Source organism: Polypterus senegalus, chromosome 17 (genome assembly GCF_016835505.1).
Source record: "Polypterus senegalus isolate Bchr_013 chromosome 17, ASM1683550v1, whole genome shotgun sequence".
NCBI classification, from domain to species: Eukaryota; Metazoa; Chordata; class Cladistia; order Polypteriformes; family Polypteridae; genus Polypterus; species Polypterus senegalus.
In genome coordinates, this window is record NC_053170.1 from 11851492 (window position 1) to 11878170 (window position 26679).

The 26679-nt window shown below is 47.8% G+C and overlaps 1 protein-coding gene across 6 annotated transcripts in view; it reads left to right on the plus strand.

Moving 5' to 3' along the window:
• The window catches only part of znf385c (zinc finger protein 385C), a 311149-nt gene that overhangs the window by 271424 nt on the left and 13046 nt on the right, over window positions 1–26679 (plus strand). For 4 of the 6 annotated variants that reach the window (XM_039739851.1, XM_039739854.1, XM_039739853.1 and 1 more), the window contains 4 exons: window positions 3597–3739; window positions 10118–10228; window positions 21008–21221; window positions 26130–26465. In XM_039739851.1, coding sequence (XP_039595785.1) covers window positions 3597–3739; window positions 10118–10228; window positions 21008–21221; window positions 26130–26465 — 804 coding nt within the window. The remainder of the gene's footprint in view (window positions 1–3596; window positions 3740–10117; window positions 10229–21007; window positions 21222–26129; window positions 26466–26679) is intronic. The other 2 variants (XM_039739856.1, XM_039739852.1) reach the window with 2 other exon arrangements.

Here is a 26679-nt window from a genome sequence, read left to right on the forward strand (position 1 = left end):
CTTTTAATTAATGAAATGACTTGAATCAAATGATGCCATAGTGGAGGGGCTTGAATAAAAATAAATTAATTTGAAATTCATATAAAAAATGATATTGACTTACCTTGTTTGGCCTGACTGAGTCAATTCAATTTGCTTAACCCATGTAGATGATTTAATTTACTGCAATCAAAGCAAACATGAATTGACCTAAACTGAACGATCAATTGAAATCCACAGAGAATGGAAGCAAAATATTAAAATGAAAATCCAAAAACTATACACGTATCACTGGAAATGACATAGCATGGTGGCAGTTGGGCACCAAGCAGATTGGAACGGCCAGATTTTCTTTGACATTGAGTTTAATATTTCTTTTCTGATTTGTTAAGAGTGAGCAGAGAGTTTATTGTTATCTGCCCTGTCTCCTGTGTGTGGAGCCCAAAGGGGCAGGGCCACCGGTTAAAAGAGCTGCTTTTGGGGATGTTGGAGGACCTCAGGAGAACATGCAAGCTTCACATAAAAGAGCAAATCCTTGCAGGATTTCAATCCAGGATGCTTGATCCTTGATGCTGATCACTGCACCACAGCTTGAAAAGAAAAGAACAGCTTTAATTCAATGAATAAATAAATCATTTATATTAATTAATATATCAATAAATATATAAATCTGTCAAAGCAGCCAAATAACCTGCAAACCTGCACTTCAGGACAGCTCAGCCGCTTTGGGCCTGGCCAGTACTCAGATGGGGGTCCAACATCACTTGAAATGTTTCAAGTCTAAATATCTTCGATTATAATAGAAATATGTCATTTGTCACCCTCTGATAGAGGTCCATAGGGGGCTAGACCCCTAGTAAAGCACCGAAAACCAAAAATAACCCCATATTCATAATCACTGACCATGAAATAGCCTGAAACCATGCCCCCGATGCTTATGTTTGAAATTTGTCCATTTTGAACCTTCTGGGAGTGGCTGTTGGAGGGCTTGGACCACCGGTAAAGAATTAAATGTCCAAAATATGATCATATTCATGATCGGCAACCTCAAAACAGCATAACACGACACTCTGTCTGCCTATATAAAGCTTACTCAGATGGGGGACCAACATAATTTGAAATGTTTCAAGTCTAAATATCTTTAATTATAATAGAAATATGTCATTTATCACCCTCTGATAGAGGTATGTAGGGGGCTAGACCCCCAGTAAAGGATCAAAAACTGAAAATAACCTCATTTTTGTAATCACTGACCTTGAAATAGCCTGAAATGATACCCCACATGCTTCTGTTTGAAATCTGTCCATATTGTGATCCTTCTGGGAGTGGCTGGTGGAGGGCTAGGACCACCAGTAAATAATTAAATGTCCAGCATATGATCGTAATCGTGACTGTCAACCTCAAAACAGCATAACACAACACTCAACCTGCCTATATAACTTATCCCTATTTTTTCAAAATATTCTGAAAATGAGTAACTTTGACCCTTCATATCTCATTCTTGGGAGTAAATCCCTGGGGTCTGCGCATCTTCAGGTTCTTCTGGTCATTTTTGCTGGAGACACAAATTGGTTGATTCTTTATCATAAGGGTGTCACTTCTGCCCATAATTTGGTCCAGAAATGAGGACCTTTTGGCCAAGAGTGAAGGGTTGGTTGGGGAGAAACCCCAAAAAGCTTGACCTCCGGCCTGCCTACACATGAAGATGAGTCAAATGTTATATCATATGGTGGGCTTCTCTTGTACCGCTGAGTCAGGAAAGAAGAACTGAAGTGATTTCACAGTGTCCATAACTAATTCTTATAAACACAGAAATGATTCAAAAAAGCAATGGTCATAATTGGACTCTCATTTTTAGTTTTTTTAAATGGTTCCTGAGTCTCTGCAATTGATGGTTTCTCATATTGAGGGTTTTAGAGACCCTGGAGTGCAATGGTCGTATGTATATACGCTCTGCAGTCTATTCACCTATTGACCGTGTATCAGGGCAGGAGGACAGCAGCTTCACCGACTTCACCGGCATGTGACACCACTGTGATTGTTCCCATCAGCAACAGTGACGAGGCTGCCCACAGGGTGGAGCTCAAATCCCTGCCTGTATGTTGCCATAGCAACAACCTCTCCCTGAACGTCGGCAAGACAAAGGCGGTCATTGCTGACTTCAGAAGGATCCAAAGCAGCACCTCGCTTGCACTCCACTCCACATTCACACTCCCTCCCCACACCCCTGGTCCAGACGGTTAGCAGCTTCAGGTTCCAGGGTGACGACATCACCCACTGCCTTTTGGGGGTCTGTCAACACCTCCTGCCTACTTAAAAAAGGCTTGGCTTTTCCTGCGGAGGCTTAAGAGCTTTGGGGTGAGAACCACAAGGCTCATAAACTATTGCAGCTGCGCTATTGAAGGTATCCCGACCAGATGCATCACGTTGTGCTTCGGTAATCTTGTTTGTCTTTCAGGTGACTCCTTTGGCCATTTTTTGCTCTTTTGGCCTTTTTCTTTGTACTTTTTCTAATTCTTTGTTAATATTTATTTCTTTGCTCGCCTTTTTCTGCACAAGTCGAAGGTTTACGGTCATCCTTCCTCTTGTGGAGCTTTTTCTACTATTCTGGGACATTTCTTTATATTTTGGAGGCACGGTGGCACAGTGGGTAGCGCTGCCACCTCGCAGTTAGGAGACCCGGGTTTGCTTCCCGGGTCCTCCCTGCGTGGAGTTTGCATGTTCTCCCCGTGTCTGCGTGGGTATCCTCCCACAGTCCAAAGACATGCAGGTGCATTGGAGATCCTAAGTTGTCCCTAGTGTGTGCTTGGTGTGTGGGTGTGTCTGTGCGCACCCTACTGTGGACTGGCACCCTGCCTGGGGTTTGTTTCCTGCCTTGCACCCTGTGTTGGCTGGGATTGGCTCCAGCAGACCCCCGTGACCCTTTCGTTAGGATATAGCGGGTTGGATAAAGGATGGATGGATTCTTTATATTTTGAACCTTTTGGGGATTTTCCCCCATTTTGGGCCTAGCTAGATGGTCCAGAGAGAGTCTCTTCTGAGTTAACCAGTGAAGGTCCTGGCCAGCTTTATGGCCATTTTTGGAGGTCTTGGCCTCTTTCCTCCATGTGTGAGACTCCAGTTGTCAAGAGAATGTTTGTATTGATGTTTGATTTCTTTGAATTTCTCCACATCAGATTCTTTGCCAGTCATATCAGCTGTTAAGCTTTGAAAATCTGAGACTCACAACTCGCTTATTTTTTGTCCTGAGCTTGTCACTTGTGGTAGTCATTTTTGTCACCTTGTCCTGTCACACTTGTTCCTAAACAGTCCCCAGACTAATGTTACTCGCCTCTCTTTTACGTTGTTTTGGATAAAATTGACTGCCAAGCAAGTAAATGTGAATGATCTAGATTTTTCCAAAAGAACAAGCCAAATCTCCAGCCTTAGGTGATCAGTGATTCCCTCTCCAGCTTCTCCTTTACCCAGTGGCCCCCTGTATGCTTTGCCTGTGTAATATGGCCAGACTGGCAGGTGGCACTCGGTTTGTTTATCTTGGCTTGGCCCTTGTGTTTCTCACATGGACTGTTGCTTTGTGGTGCCTTTCACATCCTGACACAGTTTGTTTTACTTCACAGGGACCCCCAGTCAGAGCAGTCCCTTGCTGGCCACTCTCCCCGTTGCAGGACGACCCCTGCAGCCTCAACTGGACCTCAAGCACTTCCTGCCCTTCCGACTCAATGGCTCTTCCCCGATGAGTCTCTTCCCCAACTTTAACACGGTGAGTACACTTTGGGTTTATTCTCAAAGTTTTGTTTGGAGGTCTTTGTGATGAAGCGTAAGGGGGTGACCCTGACTCATCTGGCCCCTCTGCTTCATTCAGGTATGGGATGAGCCAGTGGTTCATACCTGGTAAAGATCACATTGCTTTTTATTTAATCATTTTGTTCCCTTGTAAAAAACTATCTTTGTTTCCATTCCACTTATATTTTATTATTTTTCTATGAGGGCTGTGTTGTTGATTTATTATTTATTTATTAGCTGTGCTCCTGTCTGTTGGAATACATTTTGCATATATGTTGTAATAAAAAGCATTTTTGAGTTTTGTCAATCCAACAGGTGGCGCATCACAAAATGCACTGCATCTATCATTCCAGCAGATGGCAAAATCACCCACATTTTTCATTCTAACAGATGGCGCATCACAAACATTTCTGATCATAAAATGCATTGCATTAGTCATTCCAACAGATGGAGTATCACAAACATCTGTAGTTATAAAATGCACTTCTTCTGTCATTCCAACACATGGTGCATCACCAAAATTTGTGGTCATAAATGCATTGTATTTGTCATTCCAACAGATGCCGCAACACCAACATTTCTGATCATACAATGCACTGCATCTGTCATTCCAACAGATGGAGTATCACAAACATTTCTGATCATACAATGCATCACATTTGTCATTCCAACAGATGGTGCATCACAAACATTTGTAGTCAGAAAATGCACTGCATCTGTCATTCCAACAGATGGCGCATCACAAACATCTGTAGTTATAAAATACACTCCTTCTGTCATTCCAACACATGGTACATCACTATCATTTCTGGTCATAAAATGCATTCTAGTTGTCATTGCAACAGATGGAGTATCACAAACATTTGTCATCATAAAATGTACTGCATCAGTTATTCCAACAGTTGGCGCATCACCAACACTTGTAGTCAGAAAATGCACTGCATCTATCATTCCAACAGATGGCGCATCACCAACATTTCTGATCATAAAATACATTGCATTTGTCATTCCAACAGATGGTGCATCACCAGTACTTCTGATCATAAAATCCATCGCATTTGTCATTCAAACAGATGGCGCATCACCAACATTTGTAGTCATAAAATTCATCACATTTGACATTCCAGCAGAAGAAATAAGTTTGACTTTAAAAAAATACCAAACTTATCTTTTATCCCTTGAGGGTTTCCTCTGGAAATGAGCTTCATCCTCTGTGGCTACACCAGTGAGTGCTCCCTCTAGTGGCTCTCAGGTGCTCCTGCACTCCCAAATCTGACGACCATTGAAAGAGCCAGGCAGTCCCACCAAGGCTGGTCCATTACAATGTGTAACGGAGATCCCTTAAATAGCCTTTTGGGGTGCCCTGCTGCCCACTGTGAATGTATGTGTGTGGCTCCCACCCATGTAAAGCATAACTTGCTTCAAAGTCACAACACGTGAATTGTGGCAGCTCAAGTACACAGCGCATCAGTCAAAAGTTTTTGTAGTGTTAATCGGACTTTTACTGATGAATTAATTAAACTTGTCGCCAATTCGTTAAATGCATAAGTCAAGTTTTCTTCTACCTACGAAGAAATTTTCTTTAATTTTTTTTGACATTATGGAAATTTTCAAAATTTTTAATTGTAAATATACTGTTTTAGAAAACAAGTGAAGGTATTATAGGGTGAGGGGGTGGCTGAAATTAAATGGCATGATGGTGGCTTCGCCTCTAGAACCAGACCTGCATCAAGCCACCAAATGCCTTGGCACTGCCACAGGGCACAGTGCGCTAACGAAATGAGCCCTGGAGTTTCAATCTGCTGCAGATGCCCATCCATTAGAATACCCGCCAGGCTTCTCCACCAGACCATGTTATCACCGACCGTCATCTGCTCCGCCCAAGCAGGACGCCAGCCCACGGCATCCATCCTCCCCCAGCAGCAAAGCGACAGCCTCTCATTAACATGCCAGCTAGGTGAGCGCCAACAGGTGTGCCATTAATCATTGCCCATTTCTATTCTGCTCACCTCTGGAATGGATTTCAGGGGCCCAGATAATGGGCGCTTTGTCCTGCTGGCTGTGCGTTGGGAAGATGAATGCACCTGTCTCCCAAACTAAATGGCTTCCTTGGGAAACACAATCATCTCCCCGAGCAGGAGCTTCTTCAACAGGAGATAAGATAATTCTCCTCCGACTGGCTCACTTGCTCTCGCCGAGACAATGGCTTCTTTATCCCAGCAGCCAGCAGACTGAAGCAGCTCTCTGGACATAAAGTGCTGCAAAGGGTCTTTAAAGTAATTTCAGTTTGGGGGGGGCTTTCCTCCAGCTTCTCAACCAAAACCTGTTCATTTGACCACCCTGCAGAATCCCACACTGCCTTTATTTTAATGGCCATGGTGGGGCGCTGTATAGGGATAATCTGAGCTGAGTAATGGGGTCAGTAATTTTGGGGAGTGGGTAGCTTGTGACAGGCCACAGGGTGATGTCCACGAGATACCACTTAGTGATGCCTAACTGAGGGGCGCTAAGACTGATAAAAGATGTGCTGGACTCGAACAATAAATTAAGAAAGATGCTAGAAGACAATGAAGAATGGCAGGCTCAACCACACGGTCACAAATTTCAATCACCTTGTGGCATCATCATGTCAACCTAATGTCTGCCACTGCTCAAATGGTTAAAAAATAATAATAGGAGCTGTGCCCTGAAAGGCGCTATATGAAATACGGAATGATTGATTGATTGGATTGGGAACTACAACATCACAGGTCTAAATCCCACCTTTATGTCCCCCATTGCCCCTCAGTGTGGCATCCAGGTGCTTGAGCTCTGGGTGGCACTGTAAATGTTTAACACAAAAGGCACTATATGAGATCAATGATGACATTTGACATTGATTTGACAAATCCAGCCTTTACCTCAACATGAAAACCACATTGAACCAGTTTAAGTGCGCAACCCCGGATTGTTAAAAAGAAATATAAGTAGGAGGTGTAGCATGAAAGGCGCTATATAAAATTAAAAAAATGTCAGATTTGATTGCATGCCACTGTTACCTCAGCCAGTGACACTCAGAGGGGCATTTAACTGCCTGCACACTGGTTGTTATAATGTTTATCACTAGGAAGTGGGTTGACATTGAATCTCACCATGAAAGGCGCTATAAAAAGAAACAGTGTCCTGAGTGGAGCCTCAGGGTTTACTCACATAATGACTCTCAAAATGACACTTAAGTGACTGTAACCAGAGTGATGAATTATGTACACAGAACCTGGCCTGTATATAAAGGCGCTATATAAAGAATGACTGACTGGAGCGGAGACACAAGGTTGACACACATTAGGCTGACCTCACACTGGGACTCCCAACAAAACACTCGCTATGACTGCCTCTACTATTATCAATAAATACAAACATAAACTGGACTGCACTGTAAGCCTCTACCGTGAAAGGCGCTATATAAGGAGTGATTGACTTAAGTGGAACCACTAGGTCACAGGTTGAAGTCCCACCAAACAACTTCAGCTTTACTGTCATATGTGCCAAAACCAAACTGAAGTAAGTGTGCATGCTAAATAAAGGAATCAATGACTCGAGTATTTGGTCTCAAGATGGGCTTCTGTCCTCCAGACACGCTCTGCCCTGCTGTGTGAGGGGAGGGCAGTCAATGAGTTTGATTTACAAGCCTGATGGCATAACGGTGCCCTTGAGCCTTGATGCTCTCGATGCAGTGCTCTTGTAGCGTCTCCCTGATGTTTTGGGTGGGCTGTGTCCTTAGTAATGTTATGTGCCCTCCTAAGAACTCCACTACTATGGATGCCGGGAGTTCTGCTCCAATTATATTTTCTGCCAATTTGACCCCCCCGCTATAGAGCCTTGTGGTCCCGAGCCATACTGAGTGTAATGGAGTAGTAGAAGTCACCGAGGATTACGCTTGACAGGCCAGATTTCCTCAGCCATCTCAGAAAACATAAACGCTGGGGTTTCTGTGATGTGGCCGGTCCAAGTGGGATCCTCTGAGATGTTGTAAAGGTGGCCACTCAGTCCATCTCAGTCTCCCCACTGTACGGTGGTGATTTGCTGTGAATGACCCCTCCCTCCCTCCCTCTCTCCGTGTGCAAAGAATCATCTCCTTCATTTCGCTGGAGTTAAGGAGGACACCACCTCACGAGGCCAGCCCCCTCCCACCTGTACACTGACTCATCACCACACCCCCAGAAATCAGTCCAATGATGGTGGCATCGGCCACAAATGTAATCATACTGGTGTTCTGCTGGGAAGCGAGACAGTTGTGAGTGAAGAGTGCCTACCGTGTGGGACTTCAAATACATCTGAATACAAATTCCAAATCACTTTATTGCTAGCATGTGCAACGTAGCAGGATTGACTTTGGTTTGGTGCAACACGTGGGATACAAGACAACACAATTACAGCCCACCATTAACCTGGCACTGTGCAGACCACCAGACAAATACAACAACGTCTTGAACAAACTTAAATAGGTAACTCAAATAAATAGAAGAACTGCACCAAATAATGTCAATATCAAAGAGTGCGAGATGAGCAAGTATGAAGTATTTATGAAGAGACAAGCAGCGCAGCTGCCAGTTATATGTTAATTACGTTAATTTAGGATCTCAATACTTGGAGGAAAGAAGACACAGAGATGGCGTGTAGTTTGGGTCACACTGTCAGCTGTTGGGGTGGGTGGAATCAGCTGTTGGGGCGGTGGAGTCAGCAAAAGGAGTGGGTGGAGTCAGATCCTGGAATGGGTGGAGTCAGATACTGAGATGGGTGGAGTCAGCTGCTGGGATGGGTGGGGTTGGCGCTTAGGGTGGTTGAATCAGCTTTTGGGATGGGTAGAGTCAGCTGCTGGAGTGGGTGGAGTCAGATGTTGGGTGAGTAGAGTCAAACGCTGGAATGGATGGAGTCAGCTGTTGGGTGGGTGGAGTCAACTGCTGGAATTGGTGAAGTCAGATGCCCGGATGGGTGGAGTCAGCTGCTGGCATGGGTGGAGTTGGCTGTTAGGGTGGGTGGAGTCAGCAGCTGAAGTGGGTGGAGTCAGATGTTGTGTGGGTAGAGTCAGCTGCTGGAATGGGTGGAGTCAGCTGTTGGGATGAGTTGGCTGCTGGGTGGGTGGAGTCAGATGTTGGGGTGGGTGGGGTCAGCAGCTTTAGTGGGTGGACTCAGCTGCTTTGGTGGGTGGAGTTGGCTGCCATCTTTCCTGCTCTCCTTTTCGCTCTGGTGATAAGCAGATCTTTTAACATTGGGAGACAACAGCCACTGATTTCCTCAGCTGAACACATCACCCGCTGCAGCCGAGTCTCAGAAAGCGGGGAGGCAAAAGAAGACCAAGCGGTAATGAAGGAACTCACAACACATCTCAGTGATGGCTGAGTAAAATGTAACACCATCCACCTTGATATGCCGAGCTTCTTTAGCCGGCAAAGGAAGAACAATCTCTGCCTGGCTTTCTTGATGATGAAGGGGATGTGGTGGTCCCATTTTAATGTATCAGTGAAAGTGGTCCCCAGGAATTTAAAGGACTGAACCACAGACACAGGCTGGCCATTCATCTGCAGAGGTGGACACTTAGTGACCAGTTTGATAGCATTGAGCTCCACATCGTCACAAGGTCACCATCCTACAGGACAGCCCACCTCTCTCTTATGGGAAGACACATCATTGGTAGAAATGAGACCCACAATGGTTGTGTCACCTGCAGACTTTAGGATTTTTACAGATTTGGCCACAGATCTGAAGTCATTTGTATCAAGTGAAAACAGGGGTGGGTTAAAGAACACAGCATTGGTGGGGGCTATGCTAATTGACTGCAGATGGGGGTCCAACTCCTAACCCACTGGCAGACACCTATATTTGTGGTTATTGATTTGAAAATGTTCTTCTCCAGCCTGACTGACTGGGGTCCACCTAGTAAAATAAAGTCTAGGACCCTGCTGCACAGAGTGGTTGGCACACCTAGAGTGGCGCCATTGCTGGCAAGCTTAGGTGGCATCATCGTGGCTGACGTCTCTGTGAACTCCCCCGTGATGTCCCCCATTGTGTGCTGTCATGTATTTATAACAGTGGATGCTGGGCTGTTTACTGTGAAAGGCGCTATATGAAGTCACTAATGAGTGATTGATGCCATTACAGCAGGGTTTATCGACCAGTGTGCCACAGCCCAGTGATGTGCCATGAGGGTTATCCGGGTGTGCCATGGCATGACAGTGTAGGGCACTTGTTTCTGAGCTCCCCCACTTCTGCTTGTCCCCCACTGTGCAGTTTACGTGAACCCCCATCCACCCACACCCACACACACACAGCGCCAAGCACTGCTAACTCCGTGTCCCCCTTGTTCCCCCCACCACAGATGGATCCCGTGCAGAAGGCCGTCATCAATCACACTTTCGGGATCCCACCACCTCTGAAGAAGAAGCAGATCATCTCGTGTAACATCTGCCACCTGCGCTTCAACTCCACGGTGAGCCCCCGGACCCCCCGGCCCCCAGGCCTTGATGCCTTTTTTTTTCTTTCTCTCTCTCTCTCTTTTTCTTTTTTTCCTCTTCTCTTCCAGTGCACTTCTGTCTTCTTGGCACTGAACTGGGACAACCTGGACTGAGGACACTGGGCTGGGATGCTGAACCAATGGGCAGAAGGGCACATTGTAGAGTCCAGTGCACAGTACGGTGGCCACTAGAATGTGACCAATATTGAAAGTGACAGGGACAATTTAGATGGCAGGGACCCCCTACATCCAGCGGTGTCCCAGAATGTAAAAGGCGATGCTCTGGAACAGTTCAGGCCGTGCCCGCGTGGAGCTTGCCCCTTTACCATCCCCCATTTTTCACGTGACGTTCCACGTGACACTAACTTGCCTCTGTGTTTGTATGTGTGCTCTGCACTGGACTGGCACCACTTTTTGGTTGGCTCCCTGCCCTATGCCCGGTGCTGCTGGGGTAGGCTATGTCTCCCCGGGTGGGTGCAGTAGTCTAGGCTGTATACTTCACAAAGTTACCATTGCAAACATTGTTTTTGAAGAAACTGGTGGGGGGGGGTTTGAAACTTGAAAGCACTGGCAGCGCCACAGTTGTGCCCGGGTGTACAATGCGCCTTTTAAAGTAACCTTGTTGGTTTAAAACAAAATGTTAATAATAAGTGATCGAGGGTGACCCGCACGTTGGCTCTGCCCCCCGGTACCACCCTACACTTCCCATTCCTTCATTGCACTAACCAGTGCCCTCCCCGCTCGCCATCAGCTGAGTTGTCTGAAATTGCTTTTTTTCAGCGCAAATTCAATTCATTTTGGCCTTATTTGTACTCAGAGGTATTTTATTGCTTATTTGCATTTATATGGCAGGGAGTGGGCTTCACGGAATCGTAATGAGCCTCCGCTTTGATGGCCCTGTGGAGGTCACTTCATCAGCACTAAGCGGAGGGGCAGCCCAACACAGGGTCGTATTTCATACAAATGACACTCATTTGATGCTGTGAATTAAAAGTGAGGGCTTTATAAACGAGGCTGGCAGCGCGGCGCAGAACTGCCATTGTCCATGGGGGGGGGCTTCAAGGCTGAGCTTTAAACGACGCTAAACTTATTAGTCCACAGACGGCGCCGACTCTGTCACGTCCTGCTGGCACGACAGGCTGAGGCTTCCAGTGCCAACTAACTGCCACTGGCCATGCAACAGCCTCGGAAGTAAACAAATCCTAAGGGTCTCGGGTCTCTTTAATAGATATGGACCCCGTGAAAGACCTCTCAGTCTCATTTAACTGATGTAGGTGCACTCCATGGGTCTCTGTCTGGACTAAGTGATGCGGACCCTTCACTTGACTTCTGTCTGATTCAACTGACGTGGGCAGACACACCTGAAATGAACTGATGAGGACCCCTAAAGAGCTCCGTGTGTGTGTGTGTGTTTGTGGACTCGATGTGGCCGCTTTCTCATTTAATTCACAAAGAAACACCCCAAGGGTCTCTCTCTCTCTCTCTGGTCTAGCTGCTATAGACCCCACCGATGGGACCTCTGTCTTATTTTGACTGACATGATTATACCCCAAGGGTTTCGGTTTTGTCTGATTCATTAGGACCCCTAAAGACTCAAAGTGCCCTCTGTTTCACCACACTCCACGGGTCTCTCTCTGTCTCTCTCTGTCTCTGTGTGGTCTAGTTAATATGGACCCCCATATGATCTCTGCCACTATCACTGGGGTCTCAGAGCTGTATAGTAGATATGGACCCTAAAGATTTGTGTGTATGGACCCCATGTGCACTCTGTCTTATTAAACTGACATAAATGCCCCCTAAGAGGTCTTGATTGATTAATTGATAAGGACCCCTAGAGACCTGTATGTTTGTGGACACATCACACATCTCATGGGTCTCCATCCTGTCAAATTGATATGAAGCTCTGAACACCTGCATGTATGGACCCCACATGCCCACTGACTCATTTAAGAGACATGCACCCATCCAGAGGGTCTCTCTCTTTCTGGTCTAACTAATAAGGACCCCCATGGACATCGTAGTGGGGAGGGGTTTCCTAGGACCCACTGGCTCGGGGGCCTTGAAGCCAGGAATGAAAAGTTTGTTTTTGAGAGGTAGGGGTCCACAGAGACTGCTTATGTACAAAGCACAAAGTTTTGTGCTACACCTCTGTGGACCCTCAAGGACCTCCATCTCATTTGACACATCACTAGGGTCTCAGGTCCATATGGACCCTAAAGATTTGTGTGTATGGACCCCAGATGTGCTCTAACTGATGTAAATACATTCCAAAAGGTCTAAGTTCTGTCTGATTGATATGGACCCCTAAAGTGCCGTGTGTAGACCCCACTCCTCTGTCTTTTTTAATTGATGTGAAAACAATACAAGGGTCTTCATACTGTCAAACTGATATCAACCTCTAAAGACCCTTGTGTACGGACCCCACTTGCCCCCTGTCTCATTTAACTGACATGAATATACCCCAAGAGTTTCAGCTCCGTCTGATTCATAAGGACCCCTGAAGACCCCTGCGGGTGCACTTAACATGCTTTTTATCTTATTAAACCGACACAAATGCATCCCAAAGGATCTCTGTTCTGTCTGATTGATGAGGACCCCTAGAGACGTGTGCATGGGCTCGACGTGCACTCTGTCTCATTTGCCTGACATGAATACACCCCAAGGGTCTCGGCCCTACCCAATTGATAAGGACCCCTTAAGACCTCAGTAAGTGGACCCTGCATGCTGTCTCTGTTTCTTCTGACTGATGTGGACACAGAACAACAGTCTCTGTGCAGTCTAATCCACATGGACAATTCCCCAGCCACCCATAAGCCCTCTGTCCCCCCCAGGGTCTCCCTCCAATCTCTTCATTAGGTAGCCCCTATTTAACAGCTGTATCATTTAAGTTACGTAGGCACACCCTGGGGGTCTCAATTCTGCCTAATTGATGAGGTGTCCTAAATACCTGAGGTGTATGGACCCCACGTGCCCTCTGTGACATTGAGGTGACATGGACGCAGCCCAGGGGTCTCTCTCTGGTCTTGCTAGGATGGATCTTCATGTGACCTCTGCATCATGTGATTGACAAGGACATATCACAGGGTCCTCATCTCCGTCTGGTTGGTGTGGACCCTTACGACCTGCACATGTTGACCCCACATTCTATCTCTCCCATTTAAGTGATGTGAAAACACTCTGAGGGTCTTCACACTGTCAAACTGGCATGGATCCTTAAAGACTTGTGTGTGTGCACACCACATGTTTTCTGACATGAATATGAAGGTCTCTGTTTCGTCTGATTCATGGGGACCCCTAAAGACCTCTCTGTGTGTGGAGTTAAAGTGCTCCCACCATCTCATTGCTCCAACGTGGACACACCCCAAGGGTCTCTCTCTCTCTCTCTCTCTCTTTCTGGTCTAGCTATTATGGACCCCTCTGTCTCTCCTAACTGACATGAATATACCCCAAAGGGTCTCAGTTTCATCTGATTCATGGGGACCCCTAAAGACCGACTCGACGTGCCCTCTGTCTCATTGCATTTACATGGACAGACCCCAGGGGTCTCTCTCTCTCTTTGGTCTAGTTAATATGGACCCCCCCCATGCCATCTGTCTTGCTTAACTGATGCAAAAACACTCCGGGGGTCTTCACACTGTGAAACTGATATCGACCTCCAAAGACATGCATGTGTGGACCCCACATGCCATCTGTCTCATCTAACCAGCGTGAATAGACCCCAAGTGTCTCAGCTCTGACTAGTTGATGTGGACCCTAAAGACATGTATGTATGGACCCCACAGGTGTCGCATCCCACCACATTCCTCTAGTGACACGATATCCTCAGATTGTTTACCCACCACCGTCCCACCCTTCTTATGCTGCTGTCGTGTCATCTATGGTGCAGGATCCCCCCCATTATGATTTAGCAGGTGTCACACCCTGAGCAGCCCACCTTGTCTGACTGGCACTGGCCCACGTCCTGTGTCTTTCTGTTCCATTTGCCTGACTTGTTCCATTTGGGGGGCTCAGCTTCCTTATCCCATCTCACCACCGATTAGTCCCATTAGTGTCCCGCACTCACCTGGATTGGTACATCACACATAATTTAGGTGGTTTGGGCCGACGAGATGGGGGCTTGGAACATCTGATCCCCGCCCCCCCTTCCCAGACCATGATAATGGACACACATCAAAGTCTGACCTGACGATACTATAGGCCTTGGACAGCAGAGTGGTCCGCTCGTCCCGCCTCATCTTTAACCCGCCTCGGAGACTGGCTGCGGGCGGCCCACCAGCCCAGCACTGGCGTGTGATCACTTCTTCAGATGCTATTAGCACTGATCTCGGGGGGGGATACGTCTCTCCGAGTGAATTAATCAGCAGTCTGCAGACGATGCTCTCTATTGCTAATTTTCCTCATCCCACCGAGTGCAAAGGGCTCATTTAAATAAATACACTAGCGCTCCGCCAGAAAGACGAGATGATTTTATTGCCTAATTCTGCTGATTAATCTGCTTTTGTGTTGCTTAATTTTACCGCTTTGTTCTTTTTTTTTTTATCTTTACCTTTTCTAATTTGCATTCAGTTGCAGGCCGCAGTGTAGGATTGATAATTAAATGTGATGCCCAGCTAATTACGAGATGGGCACCCGAGGCAGACGGCTTCAGGCGAGAAAGAAAAGGAAAAGTTAAGCTTCCTACCATTTCTGTATCCGCTTATATAACCTGCTTATCTAGTACAGGGAACTGGGGAGGGGGGTCTGTCCTGACTGAAAGGTGGGAACCCCCCCGAGCCCCCCCGCAGGACTGGATGGGATGGCAGTCCACCTCAGTGCCCACAGCACATCACAAGCACTCATGCCAGGTTGTTAAAGGGCCGAGTGGTGAGCCCAAGGATTTTGGAGTGGATTCAGGAAGGATTCGGACCCCCCTTTCTCTTATTTCCCCTTTTGTTGTTTTGGTCAGCGGCTGAGCGGCTTCTGCTGGTGAAGAGAGGTTCACTGGTCTTGACTTTGCCAACGAGGCTGTGATCTTCGTGGAGTCAATGGAGTCTCTGATCGGGGTGCTCGAGAGACTGAGTGAGGGGTCTGAGGGTCCTGATAAACACCAAAAAGCCAGGCCTTTAATGACCTCTTGGGCACAGCAGTGTGTCTGTCTGCGGAGAGAGTGTCACCTCATCGAGAGGTTTACTTACTGATATTCATGTGACTCTGGTGACTCTTCCTATGAAGTCAGTAGATGGATTGGGAGAGTGGGGGAGAGCGGTTGACAGACCACTGGGGGCCTTGACCAGTTGGAACGCCCATCTAGTGGAAGGACCAGGGGAGAGGACATATCTACGACAATACCTTCACCCGGGACGTCTCCCTGGATTGTATCGGGGGCCATGGGCTTGGGGCTTGGAGGTTCAACCCTATTGGGGCCTGTGGTCACCACCAGGATGCCATGGACTGGACATGGACACCCAGAAGTGCTGCTGGAAGAAACATGTGGAGTACTTCCGGGGACCCTTACAGAACTTCCGACACACTCGGGAGTGCAGCCGGAAGAAGATCAGAGTGCACCTGGAGCACTATAAAAGAGACCACCTCACTCCATTCCGGGAGGTGTAGGAGAGAGCTTCTGTGTGGAGGAGTGAAGGTGGTAAAGAAAAGAAAAGAAAAGAGAGAATCAAAGAAAGAGAGAGGAGAAGAAGAAAAAGTGACTGAGCAATACTAGTGATTTGAGCATGGTGGGCTAATAAGGAAGAACATAAAAAGGGAGTTCTGCACTTGTGTCTCTGTGCCTGTGTGTGTGTGTGTGTGTGTATGTCTTGGGCTGATATACACAGGGGTCCTGAGGTCGCTGGAAAGGGGTGTGTGGTGCCCCCGATATCTCTGTAGAAGGACGAAGGTCCAAGTCTTTAGAGTCCTGGTGCTCCCTGTCTGGCTATAAGGTTGTGAGACATGGCCGCTATCCAGTGACCTGAGGTGAAGACTGGACTTCTGTGGTGTCTCTTCAGAGAATCTTTGGGTTTGACTTTGTGTTGCTCGCTCACGGAGTCCCAAATGAGGCACATGACCTGCATTGTGAGGGGTGTCAGTTACAGCACAACGGCCATGTGGGGCGATTCCGGCTGAGGGTGGTCCGGCTCATTGGTGAGTACCCGAGTGGCTGGACCAGGCCAAGGTGGATACCCATGTAACACCTGGCTGCGGCAGAGAGATGTTGGGAGAGGGCCGCGTGTCTGCCTGGAGGGTTTGCCAACTAGGATCCCAAACTGTTTTGTCCTGTGGTGGGTGCGGCGACATGTTGTACCAGTGCATGCCCCCCAACCCGACCTGACCTGACCTGTCCCTGTCCCTGTCCATTTCTCAATTCCTCACTCGAGTTACGTTTCAAGCTTGTTAGAGAGGTCTGGTCGCTCTGACGTAGGCCGTGGAGCTCAAAGGGCCACGAAAGCAGCCAATCAGCAGCGTCGGCCACCCCAGCCCAAAGTGGACCACCGATGGAAGGCTCAGCAGTACATAATTAAATCGTAAAGTCCTCTCCGCGTGTCGCTCCGCTTATCAGGCGCCGGCAGCCTGCAGCCGGCGCCCGTCTTGGCATTATTCGCGAGGCGCAATGCAAATTGTATTTGCTCAACTGGTGTCTCGATAAACGAAGACATATCCCTTCAGAATTGACATCAGAGACGCATTGTGGCTCCTCTCGTTAAATCCCGCCACCGCCGCCGCCTCGTCCTCCTATCCAGCACCGTATCCGCAGGGACGACACCGGCTCTTTGTGACCGTCCATCTCGTCAGAACGTGATTGTAATTAATTTAAAATAAGAGAGCGGCCTGAGGCGACGCGCGCCTTTGTTTGTCTTTTGTTTTGTTTTGTTTTTTTTAATTGAAAACAAAAGGAAGCTTTTTTTTTTTTGTTTTCTTAGAAGCTGCTGGAAGCCCACCAGATTTCTTGGGTTTTATTTTTAACTTGGCAATGCCTCATGTGAGGACCAACTGGGTGGGTGGGACTCAAAGGGGCTGCTAGGGAGCCCACTTTCTGCTCTTGTCCTCCTCTCTTCTTCTCACCTCTCCCCGCTCAGGGCTCAGGCTGGAGAGATCCGCATCGATGGGATTAAACTCCCTGATACCCATCCAGTAACACCTCAGTTGGCAAACCGGATGTGTTCTAGAATTTTACTTCACCCGGAGAAGCGCTGTTATTATTTTCACATCGCACTTGGACCCCACGGGATTGGGTGGGTGTTGTTGAAGAAGGCTGACCTGGCAGGGGAGCCCAATGAAGGCACTCGGAGACTTCAGAACAGACGGCAGAGTTAAGCTTGATTGTGTGACGCACATACAGACTCACATAACATGGAACAATGAGCCCCCCGTAATGGGCACCTTTTACTTTGATTTACACTTCTTACCATTTAACCCTTTATTCTTTCTCATCTGACTGCTAGCATTCCATTGCTCAAGTCCTGCCCCTAATCAATCTGCCATTATCTCTCGGCTCGGTGGGTGTCAAACTCTTCGCTGTCCATCATATCTGTCTGACAAGCCCCTACCTGCACCCCCACCCCACCCCCTTCCTTCCCAGCGCCCACCCATTATTTACAACCCAAGAGTTTTCCTTCCCCTTCTTATCAAGGGCCCCATCTCTCCTGAACTCTCCTGCACGTCCAGACTTTAACTTGAGAGATACTGGTGGTCTCTGTGGCTTATACAGGGTGATAAAAAATATGTTGGCATGTCTTTTTAATCCTAACTCTTATGTCTTAATACATAGTACAATATAATGGCTACTTTTCTTCATGCCAAGATAGAGCATCACAGATGTGATGTTTGCTCTGGGGGTGTTGATGGAGAAGTAGAGAGAAGGCCAGAATTAGTTGCTTTGTGTCTTTGTGGACCTGGAGAGGAGCTGTGGTATTGTATGAGGAAGTCGGGAGTGGCAGAGAAGTACGCGAGAGTGGTAGAGGATATGAACGAGGGGAGTGTGACCGTGGTGAGGTTTTGGCTGTGGTGGGTCTCATGAATTGCCTTTGTTTATAATGGTATTGAATCACGGTGGGTCACAAAGTTGGTCATGGTGGGTCGTGAGTTGATTTTGTTTATAATGGTAGTGGATCACGGTGGGCCGTGGTGGGTCTCATGAATTGCCTTTGTTTATAATGGTATTGAATCACGGTGGGTCACAAAGTTGGTCATGGTGGGTCGTGAGTTGATTTTGTTTATAACAGTATTGGATCATGGTGGGTCGCAAAGTCAATCATGGTAGGTTGCAAGCTGTTTTCCTTGTAGTGGGTCACTGCTCCGACTAACACGCTCCCTCCACTACCATTCACCACGCTGACGATTCGCCAACTCTGACTTCCATTCTCAATTTGCCAGGGGGGCACCAGAAATGATGGCTTAGACGGTGAGAACATTGTGTCGACATAAACCTCCACAGCCTTTCCTGCGCTTGCTTCCTGTAGCTCAGCATCCCCCATCTTGTATTTCTGATTGTCGTTGCTTTGGCCCGCGTGTATCACTTTGCACTTTCCTACATCAACACTCATTTACATTCATTTGCTTAGCAGACACGCAGCGACTTACAAAGCAGGTAAGGGAAACTGTTTTCCAAGTGTGTAGCTCAGCTCTGAAGCTTGTCCACCACGGTCTTCTTGTATTCTTTTTGCTTCCTCGTCCCTTTCTACTGTTCCTCCAACTTTAGTATCCCAAGTTTACTAATTTCCCCGGAATCTGTGTAATTGTTATAAATCCGAAAGAGGACTCCACTGATGACCTCATTGCAAGTGGCACAGTCACCTCTCAATTCACCATTCCCTTCATTTACCTTTGATCTCCATGGTTTCCACTCTGACTTCTCTTCCCGTTCCCATCTGCCTCGCTCTGCTTCTAATAACTTGTCTAATCCCAGCCTTTGTGGAAAGATCAAAATGGCCGTGACACTTAATTAACTGAAAAAGCCAGGAGCATCACTTTCTGATTTTCGACTGCCACGTTGCACCCCTTGGAGGCGCCTGTGAAACCAGAAAAGTAGAACTGATTGCTAAAGGTAGGCAGCTTCACTCCCTGCCATCCGCTGCTGAACAAGAAGTGTGGTGACTCAGACCCAGGAGGCCTTGTGAGGCATGGAGCGATTCTGATCCTGGCCGAATTCTCCACCAGACGGGTTGTGATTGTGCTGACGTGAGCCCTCATTATATTAGACGCCGACTTGTGATGACCTGAGCCAGTTGGCCACAAACGAAACATCTTAATGCTAACTGACCTTTAATTTGCACAGGACCTATTAGATATGTACATGAAATACACGACAGGGCAGTAATTGGCAGTGTCCTCATGAGAAAATAATGTTTAAGGCATCACTGTGACCTTTAGGAAGCCAAGAGTTTGATGTCCACCATAAGCCCATCCTCAGGTACCCACACACATCTCACCAAGTGCATTCTAAATGAAGAACGCAGCAGGGAGCTCAGCCTTGATGTGGTGTTTAGACTCCTCCCACTGAAGCAGGTCATGCGCTGTTCCCTGAGTGGAACTGACGTGCCACACCCCCTTTAACAAAGTAATTGATAGGTCACACCCCTCATCAAAGTGTCAGACAGACTATGCCCTTTCCTCAGTGTGTTTTGTTGGCCACACCCCTTCTCCTGATGTGTCTGAGGGGCCACGCCCTTTCCGAATGTGTTTGGCAGGCCACACCCCCTGCTTACCTCCTGAAGAAGTAATTAGTGAGACTTCTCTACTGTTTATTACTATTAAGAGACACTTTCTGGTTTCAATTTATGTTCATTTTCACACCCCCTTTACCGAAGTAATTGATAGGTCACACCCCTCTTCGATTTATAGACAGACCATGCCCCTTCCTCAGTGTGTTTTGTGGGCCACACCCAGTGTGTTTGACAGGCAACGCCCTTCCAAATGTGATTGGCAGGTCACACCCCCCCATCCAATAAGTTAGTACTTAACTCCACCCCAGAAGAGGTAATTAGTGAGACTTCTCTACTGGTTTCATTTTATATTAATTTTCACGCCCCTTTACCAAAGTAATTGATAGGTCACAACCCTCATTGAAGTGCCAGATAGACCACGCCCAATGTGTTCAGCAAGCCACACCCCTTCCTCAGTATGTTTTGTGGGCCACACCCCTTCTTCTGATGTGTTAGAAATACAACACCCAATGTGTTTGGCAGGCCACACCCCTTTCCCCGTGTTTGGGTGAGCCACACCCCTTCCCCTGATGTTTTAGAAATACCACACCAAATGTGTTCAGCAGGCCACACCCCTTTCCCCGTGATTTGGTGAGCCACACCCCTTCCCCTGATGTTGTAGAAATACCACGCCCAATGTGTTCGACGGGTCACGCCACTTCCAAATGTAATTGGCAGGCCACACCCCCTGTCCAATGAGTTAATGCTTACCTGCACCCCTGAAGAGGTAATTAGTGAGACTTCTAAGCTGTTTATTACTGTTAGGTGACACTTTCAGGTTTAATTTCATATTCAGTTTCTGTTGCTTTTTTAATATGTTTTTGAGCTCAGTTTAGGTTTTCTTCCTTGAGGACTCCAAGTTGAACTCCAGATTTCTTTTGTCATTATAGTTATTAACGTTTATTTATAACATTTCAAATGCCATTTTGTGGGGTATTGCTTACCTGTTGCCTTGCCTACCCCACTAGCGCGACCGGATGAAAGGTTTTTCCATCTCCCACCAGCCCCCATTTCTCCCAGTCATCTGCTGAGCTCTGACGCATGTCCTCCGTCTCTCTGTCTTGTCTTCTTTCTTCTGCAGAACCAAGCGGAGGCGCACTACAAGGGCCACAAACACGCTCGCAAACTCAAAGCCATGGAGGTGCACAAGAACAAGCAGAGAAATCCAAACGCAGGCACCTCCGCAGGTCGGGGGCGAGACCGGGAGCGAGAAGCGGAGAAGGGGCGCAGGAGAGACCCCCCGCCCGCCTTAATGGAGACGAGTTCACAGGAGGAGGAAGAGGAGGAGAAGCTGAGTGAGTACAAAGTCGCCTCCACCAGGATCGTACACTCACTGTGTTGTTTACTTGGTAAAGGGGGGGAGGGGGGGTTACTGTGAAAGACGCTATATAATGTGAAGGATGATTTGCAATATTTGTCACCCCTGTGGATGTTAGTGTAGGCCTGGACTCAGAAATCCTAATGAAACACTGTTTTGAAACTAAGTTTGATTGACAAGCAGGTGGGGTGGCAAGGTGGCACAGTGGACAGCATTGCAGCCATGTATTAAAAAAAATGACAGCTCAAACATATTTTACAAAAAACATTGCCACCATATATGCCAGATATTACCAGTTTTACTCAATTTAGTTGGCACTACCGATTATACTCTTCTCTACCGACGCACATATTTGGGTTGCGAGACATAAACCAGGCACATGGGGAACGTGCCCACCCCAGTCAGGCAGCACCCTCTCACTCTCTGAACAATCCAGTCTGGCACAGGCCCATAAAGGGTTAAGCCCAACCACCTTTGACGCCCTGCCGCCTGGCTTTAATTAACTCTGCGCCTCTCGAGCACCACTTCCATTACCGTCTTTATGGTTTGGATGCGGAGCGCGACGGATAATGGCACTTTGCTCACTTGCATCATCATTTACTCTCTTCTCAAGGCGACACCCTAAAACATAGCGCCTTGTCACCGTCGTGTCAATTAGCCATCACTCAGTGACACCTCTTAGGCCAGCGGCTGCACAGAATCCCATCAAAGTGCGGCGACGGCTCTCTTATTTAGCCACTTGACATATCGACCTCCCGATCCACCTCGCCGGGTAATTTACTGGATTTATTCTTCTCCATTTCATTCCGTTATTTTTTTTCTCTCCCAGTCATCTCCAGCTGGATAAATATTATTGAGAGCGTCACCCCCCAGTGGCACTTTCTGAAGTGCTTTTTTCAACAGTGTGTAATCTCTCACTCTCTTGCACTTTGAACCTCTTCACTGTGACACCAGACAAGGAGAGGCTATAAAACACCCAAAATGGCTGCCCCATGCTAGTCACTCGTTTATTCATTCACTCCATGGACCTTAGCAGATAGACAAGCAGTGGCGGATCTGCAGAGGAGGCACACCCTCAGCCGTCACCCATTCCATACCGATGCTGGCAAACGGCATTCCGGATTGCGGATGTCAGCCTTGAAAAATCCGAAGATCCCGGCAAGTCTATTTTAGGTCCCTTTCCTAAGCTGCAGTGTACATCTTGTGTTTATCCCACTGCTGACACCAAAGTATGAAAAGTTAAGGGGCCTGCGTTTCTATAACTCAAGCGGCATCTGCTCCATAATCCAAACACCTGACCATGCTATGTACACCCAAGGGCCGTGAGCACCGGACCACCATCCAACAGCCCCACCGTGGATGAGCAAATGAATAACGAGGGGCAAGGCCGTCTTGACGCATGGGCACGCTGGGCAGTTCCCCACAAGTATAGGGGCCCACATTTTTTTCTGATGCCTATGTCCATCCATCCATTTTCCAACCCGTTGAATCCGAACTCAAGGTCACGGGGGTCTGCTGGAGCCAATCCCAGCCAACACAGGGTGCAAGGCAGGAACCAATCCCGGGCAGGGCGCCAACCAACCGCAGGACACACACAGCCACACTCACACACTAGGGACAATTTAGGGTCACCAATCCACCTAACCTGAATGTCTTTGGACTGTGGGAGGAAACCCACGCAGACATGGGGAGAAAATGCAAACTCCATGCAGGGAGGACCCGGGAAGTGAACCCGGGCCTCCTAACTGCGAGGCAGCAGCGCTACCACTGCGCCACCGTGCCGCCCTGATGCCTATGTATGTTTCTATTTTGCTATCAAAACAGGGGCCCCAGTGCTCAGATTTGCCTGGTGGTCTATGATGCTCATGACCTAAAAGCCCCCCCTCCCATATGCCCAGACTATCGACTCCAAGGGGAGCCATTTTGGTAACTGTGGACACTAATGGATTCCCAGAGGACTCCACATGGGCTTCAATTGGCACTGCTTGGACCAAGGTGGTAAATATTAAAGTGCCCCAGTAGATACTTGGAAATTAAAAACACAAAAATAAAAGTGGCCGCTAATTTGGTCCAGGATTAAAACGTCACAAATCCTGCTCCATATAGCGCCTTCTTCAGCTGCTTTCCATCTGTGAGGGTCACTGAGAGCCAGCATAGCGAATGACCATCCTCTGTGCTTCAGGGCCGGTCAAGGCGCCACGTCTGACGTTCTGCCAGCCCATGAAGAGTCCGACAATCTGCTGTTGAGTCCGAGGGGGTCCCAGCTGTTTTGTTGGTTCGTTCAGAGTGGACCTGCAGAGACGTGGGAGGCACAAGTGGGCAGCAGAACCCCAGGAAGAAGGCGAACAAAGCGTTCTCGTTAAAAAAGCTAATCTGCAGGTCTGTCAGGGGATCCTTTTTAAAGATGAAGGGGTGGCGGGGAATCTGAGAGAATGACAGAGCGAGGCAGCCAAGCGGGGACAGAAAGAGGTGGGCTGGTGTGACGCAGGGCGATAGATAAGGACGCAGCACTCAGAGGCAAACCAGCGAGCGGCAGGAGGCGTCCATTGGGTGTTTTGCAGATCATTGTGAATGGCGTCGTCATTTTATACTCAGGCACAATCTTTACTCAATTAGTCTGATGTGAATGTGAAATGCGGACGAGCGGGCAAAGCCTGGCATCTGACGACGGAGTGTGCTGATGCGATAAGGAACTGAGTGGGCACCTTGTGACATCAGCCTGCTTTGTTCCCTTCACTGTTTTGTGCCTGCTGGTCTGGGGTCATAATGAGCTGGAAATCTAAGAGGAGCACGAGGCTGCGGCAGGTTTGTCCCTCTGCCTGGCACTTTTCTGCTAACTGAGAAAAGGTGGCACATTAGGCAGGCTGTTCATAAAGTCTACTGTGCCCCCTGTTGTGAAAATTAAACTGCTGAAGGGGGAGGGGGGGCACTTGAATGTGCTGAAGTTAATGGCCACAGTTATCTGACAGGCTTGAGGATTAAAATCAGGAAAGCCTGCAGGCCAGTTGAGGTCTAACAGGGTCAGCACTATAAAGAGGTGAAGGTTTAAGGACAGTGAGATCCATCAGGATCAGGACTAGATAAGGCGAAGCTCCAAGCTGATGAGATCTATCAGGGTGAGACCCTAAAATAACATGAAGGAGCAGGCCAGCAATATCAGGGAGGATCAGGATTAGATAAGGTGAAGCCACAGGCCAATGACATGTCTCTCAGGATCAGCATTAAATGAGATAAGGCTGTAAATCTCTGTGACCTGTCAGGACCAGAACTAAATGAGCTGGACTTGTAGACCACTGAGATCAGGGAGGACCAGGATTACACAAGGCAAAGATAGACAGTAAGTGACTGAGATCTGTCAGGGCGAGCCCTAAATATCATGAAGCTACAGGCCACTACGATCTATCAGGATCAGCACTAAATAAGGTGAAGCTGATCAGTGAGATCTGTCAGGACCGGGACTAGATAAGGCAGAGCTCCATGCTGATGAGATCTATCAGGGTGAGACCCTAAAATAACATGAAGGAGCAGGCCAGCAATATCAGGGAGGATCAGGATTAGATAAGGTGAAGCCACAGGCCAATGACATGTCTCTCAGGATCAGCACTAAATGAGATAAGGCTGTAAATCTCTGTGACCTGTCAGGACCACAACTAAATGAGCTGGACTTGTAGACCACTGAGATCAGGGAGGATCAGGGCTAAATAGGGGTGAAGCAGCAGACCAATGAGTTCTCTCAGGGAGAGCCCTAATTAATGTGAAGTAGCAGGACATTTAGATCATGGAGGACCAGGACAGGGGAGGTTGTAAGCCAATGAGATCTGTCAGGGTGAGACCCAAAAATAACATGAAACAGCAGGCCAGCAATGTCAGCGAGGATCAGCACTAAGTGAGGTGGACTTGTAAGCCATGGAGATCAGGAAGGATCAGGATTACATAAGGCAAAGATAGACAGTAGGTGACTGAAATCAGTCAGGGTGAGCCCTAAATATCATCAAGCTGCAGGCCACTGAGATCAGACAGGATCAGGATTACATAAGGCAAAACTACACGTCGATGAGGTCTTTTAGGGTGAGTCCCTAAAATAACATGAAGCAGCATGGCCAAGAGTGGGGCCACGAGACATCATGACGATCATTATATTAAGGGGTGTGGCCAAGAGTGAGGCAGGACATGTGACTTGATGATGATCAAGTGAGATTCAGGGGCGTGGCCAAGAGTGGGGCTGGGCATAAGACATGATGACAATCATTATTTTCAGGGGCGTGGCCAAGAATGGTGTGGACATCAGGCAGGACAACAATCAAGAGTAACGTAAAGGGCATGGTCAATTGTGGGGTGTGAAATAAGGAATGATGAAAATCAAATGTGATTCCTACCAAGAAAGGGGCAGGACATGAGGCATGAAAACAATCAACAGTGATTGAAGGGGCGTGTCAATTGTGGGGCGGGATATGATCATGATCAAGTGTAATTCAAGGGTGTGGCCAAGAGTAGAGTTGGGCATAAGATATTATGATAATCATTATATTCAGGGGCGTGGCCAAGAGTGGGGCGGGACATGAGGCCTGATGATGATCGAGTTATTATTGTGTTATCATGTTATTGTTACTTTGTCCTTTATAATTCCTGCTGTGCCGTACTTTCAAATGTGAAGACACACAACTTTAAAATGGTTCGTACCCCCTTATGTAGGACCCCTTTATGGTCGGCCACATCCCCATTCACACTTGAGGCCCTTTTGTACCTCTCAGATGGGTCCTCCTTCCTCGTCCTTGCTGCTGTGGAGTTCGGAGCCCGTACAGATTCTGATCGTTCTGACATGACAGAGCTAATACCCCGCCTGATGACCCTTCTTCTATGTCCTTCTTCTCTCCATGTTCTCCAGCTTCTCAGAGTGCTTCAGTAGAAGGAAAACAGGAGGATCGTGAGAGCAGCATGCCGGACCTCTCTCCAGGCCCAGAACTCCCCTCATTGGAGTTGACCGTCAGCTCATCTCCTCTCATTTCTCCAAACTCTCATCTGTCAGAAAGCATCTCCGAGGGCAGCGCCATGTCTCGTTTGGACCCAGGCTGTGAGATGGGCCCCACAGATGCCAGGCGGGGGACTGTACCATCTGGAGAGGGTGACAATGGCAGCAGCAAGAAGAGCAAGCAGCACCTGCACTGCCCCGTCTGTAAAGTGACGGTCAACTCGGTGTCGCAGCTGGAGGCTCATAACACCGGTACTGAGGGGCTGAGGGGTCCGGGAAGCGATAGTAGACCAGGGTGCAAGTGGTCTTGCCTGAGTTGAGTGCGGTAGATAAGGAAATAATCAAAGGATCAAGAGATGGATGAGACCAGAGTGGTAGTGAATAAGCATGCTGGGGCAAAACCGTAAGTCACACCAAAGCCCACCATGTAATCCAAAATCGTAAGAACGAATGGAAAGTGAAAGTC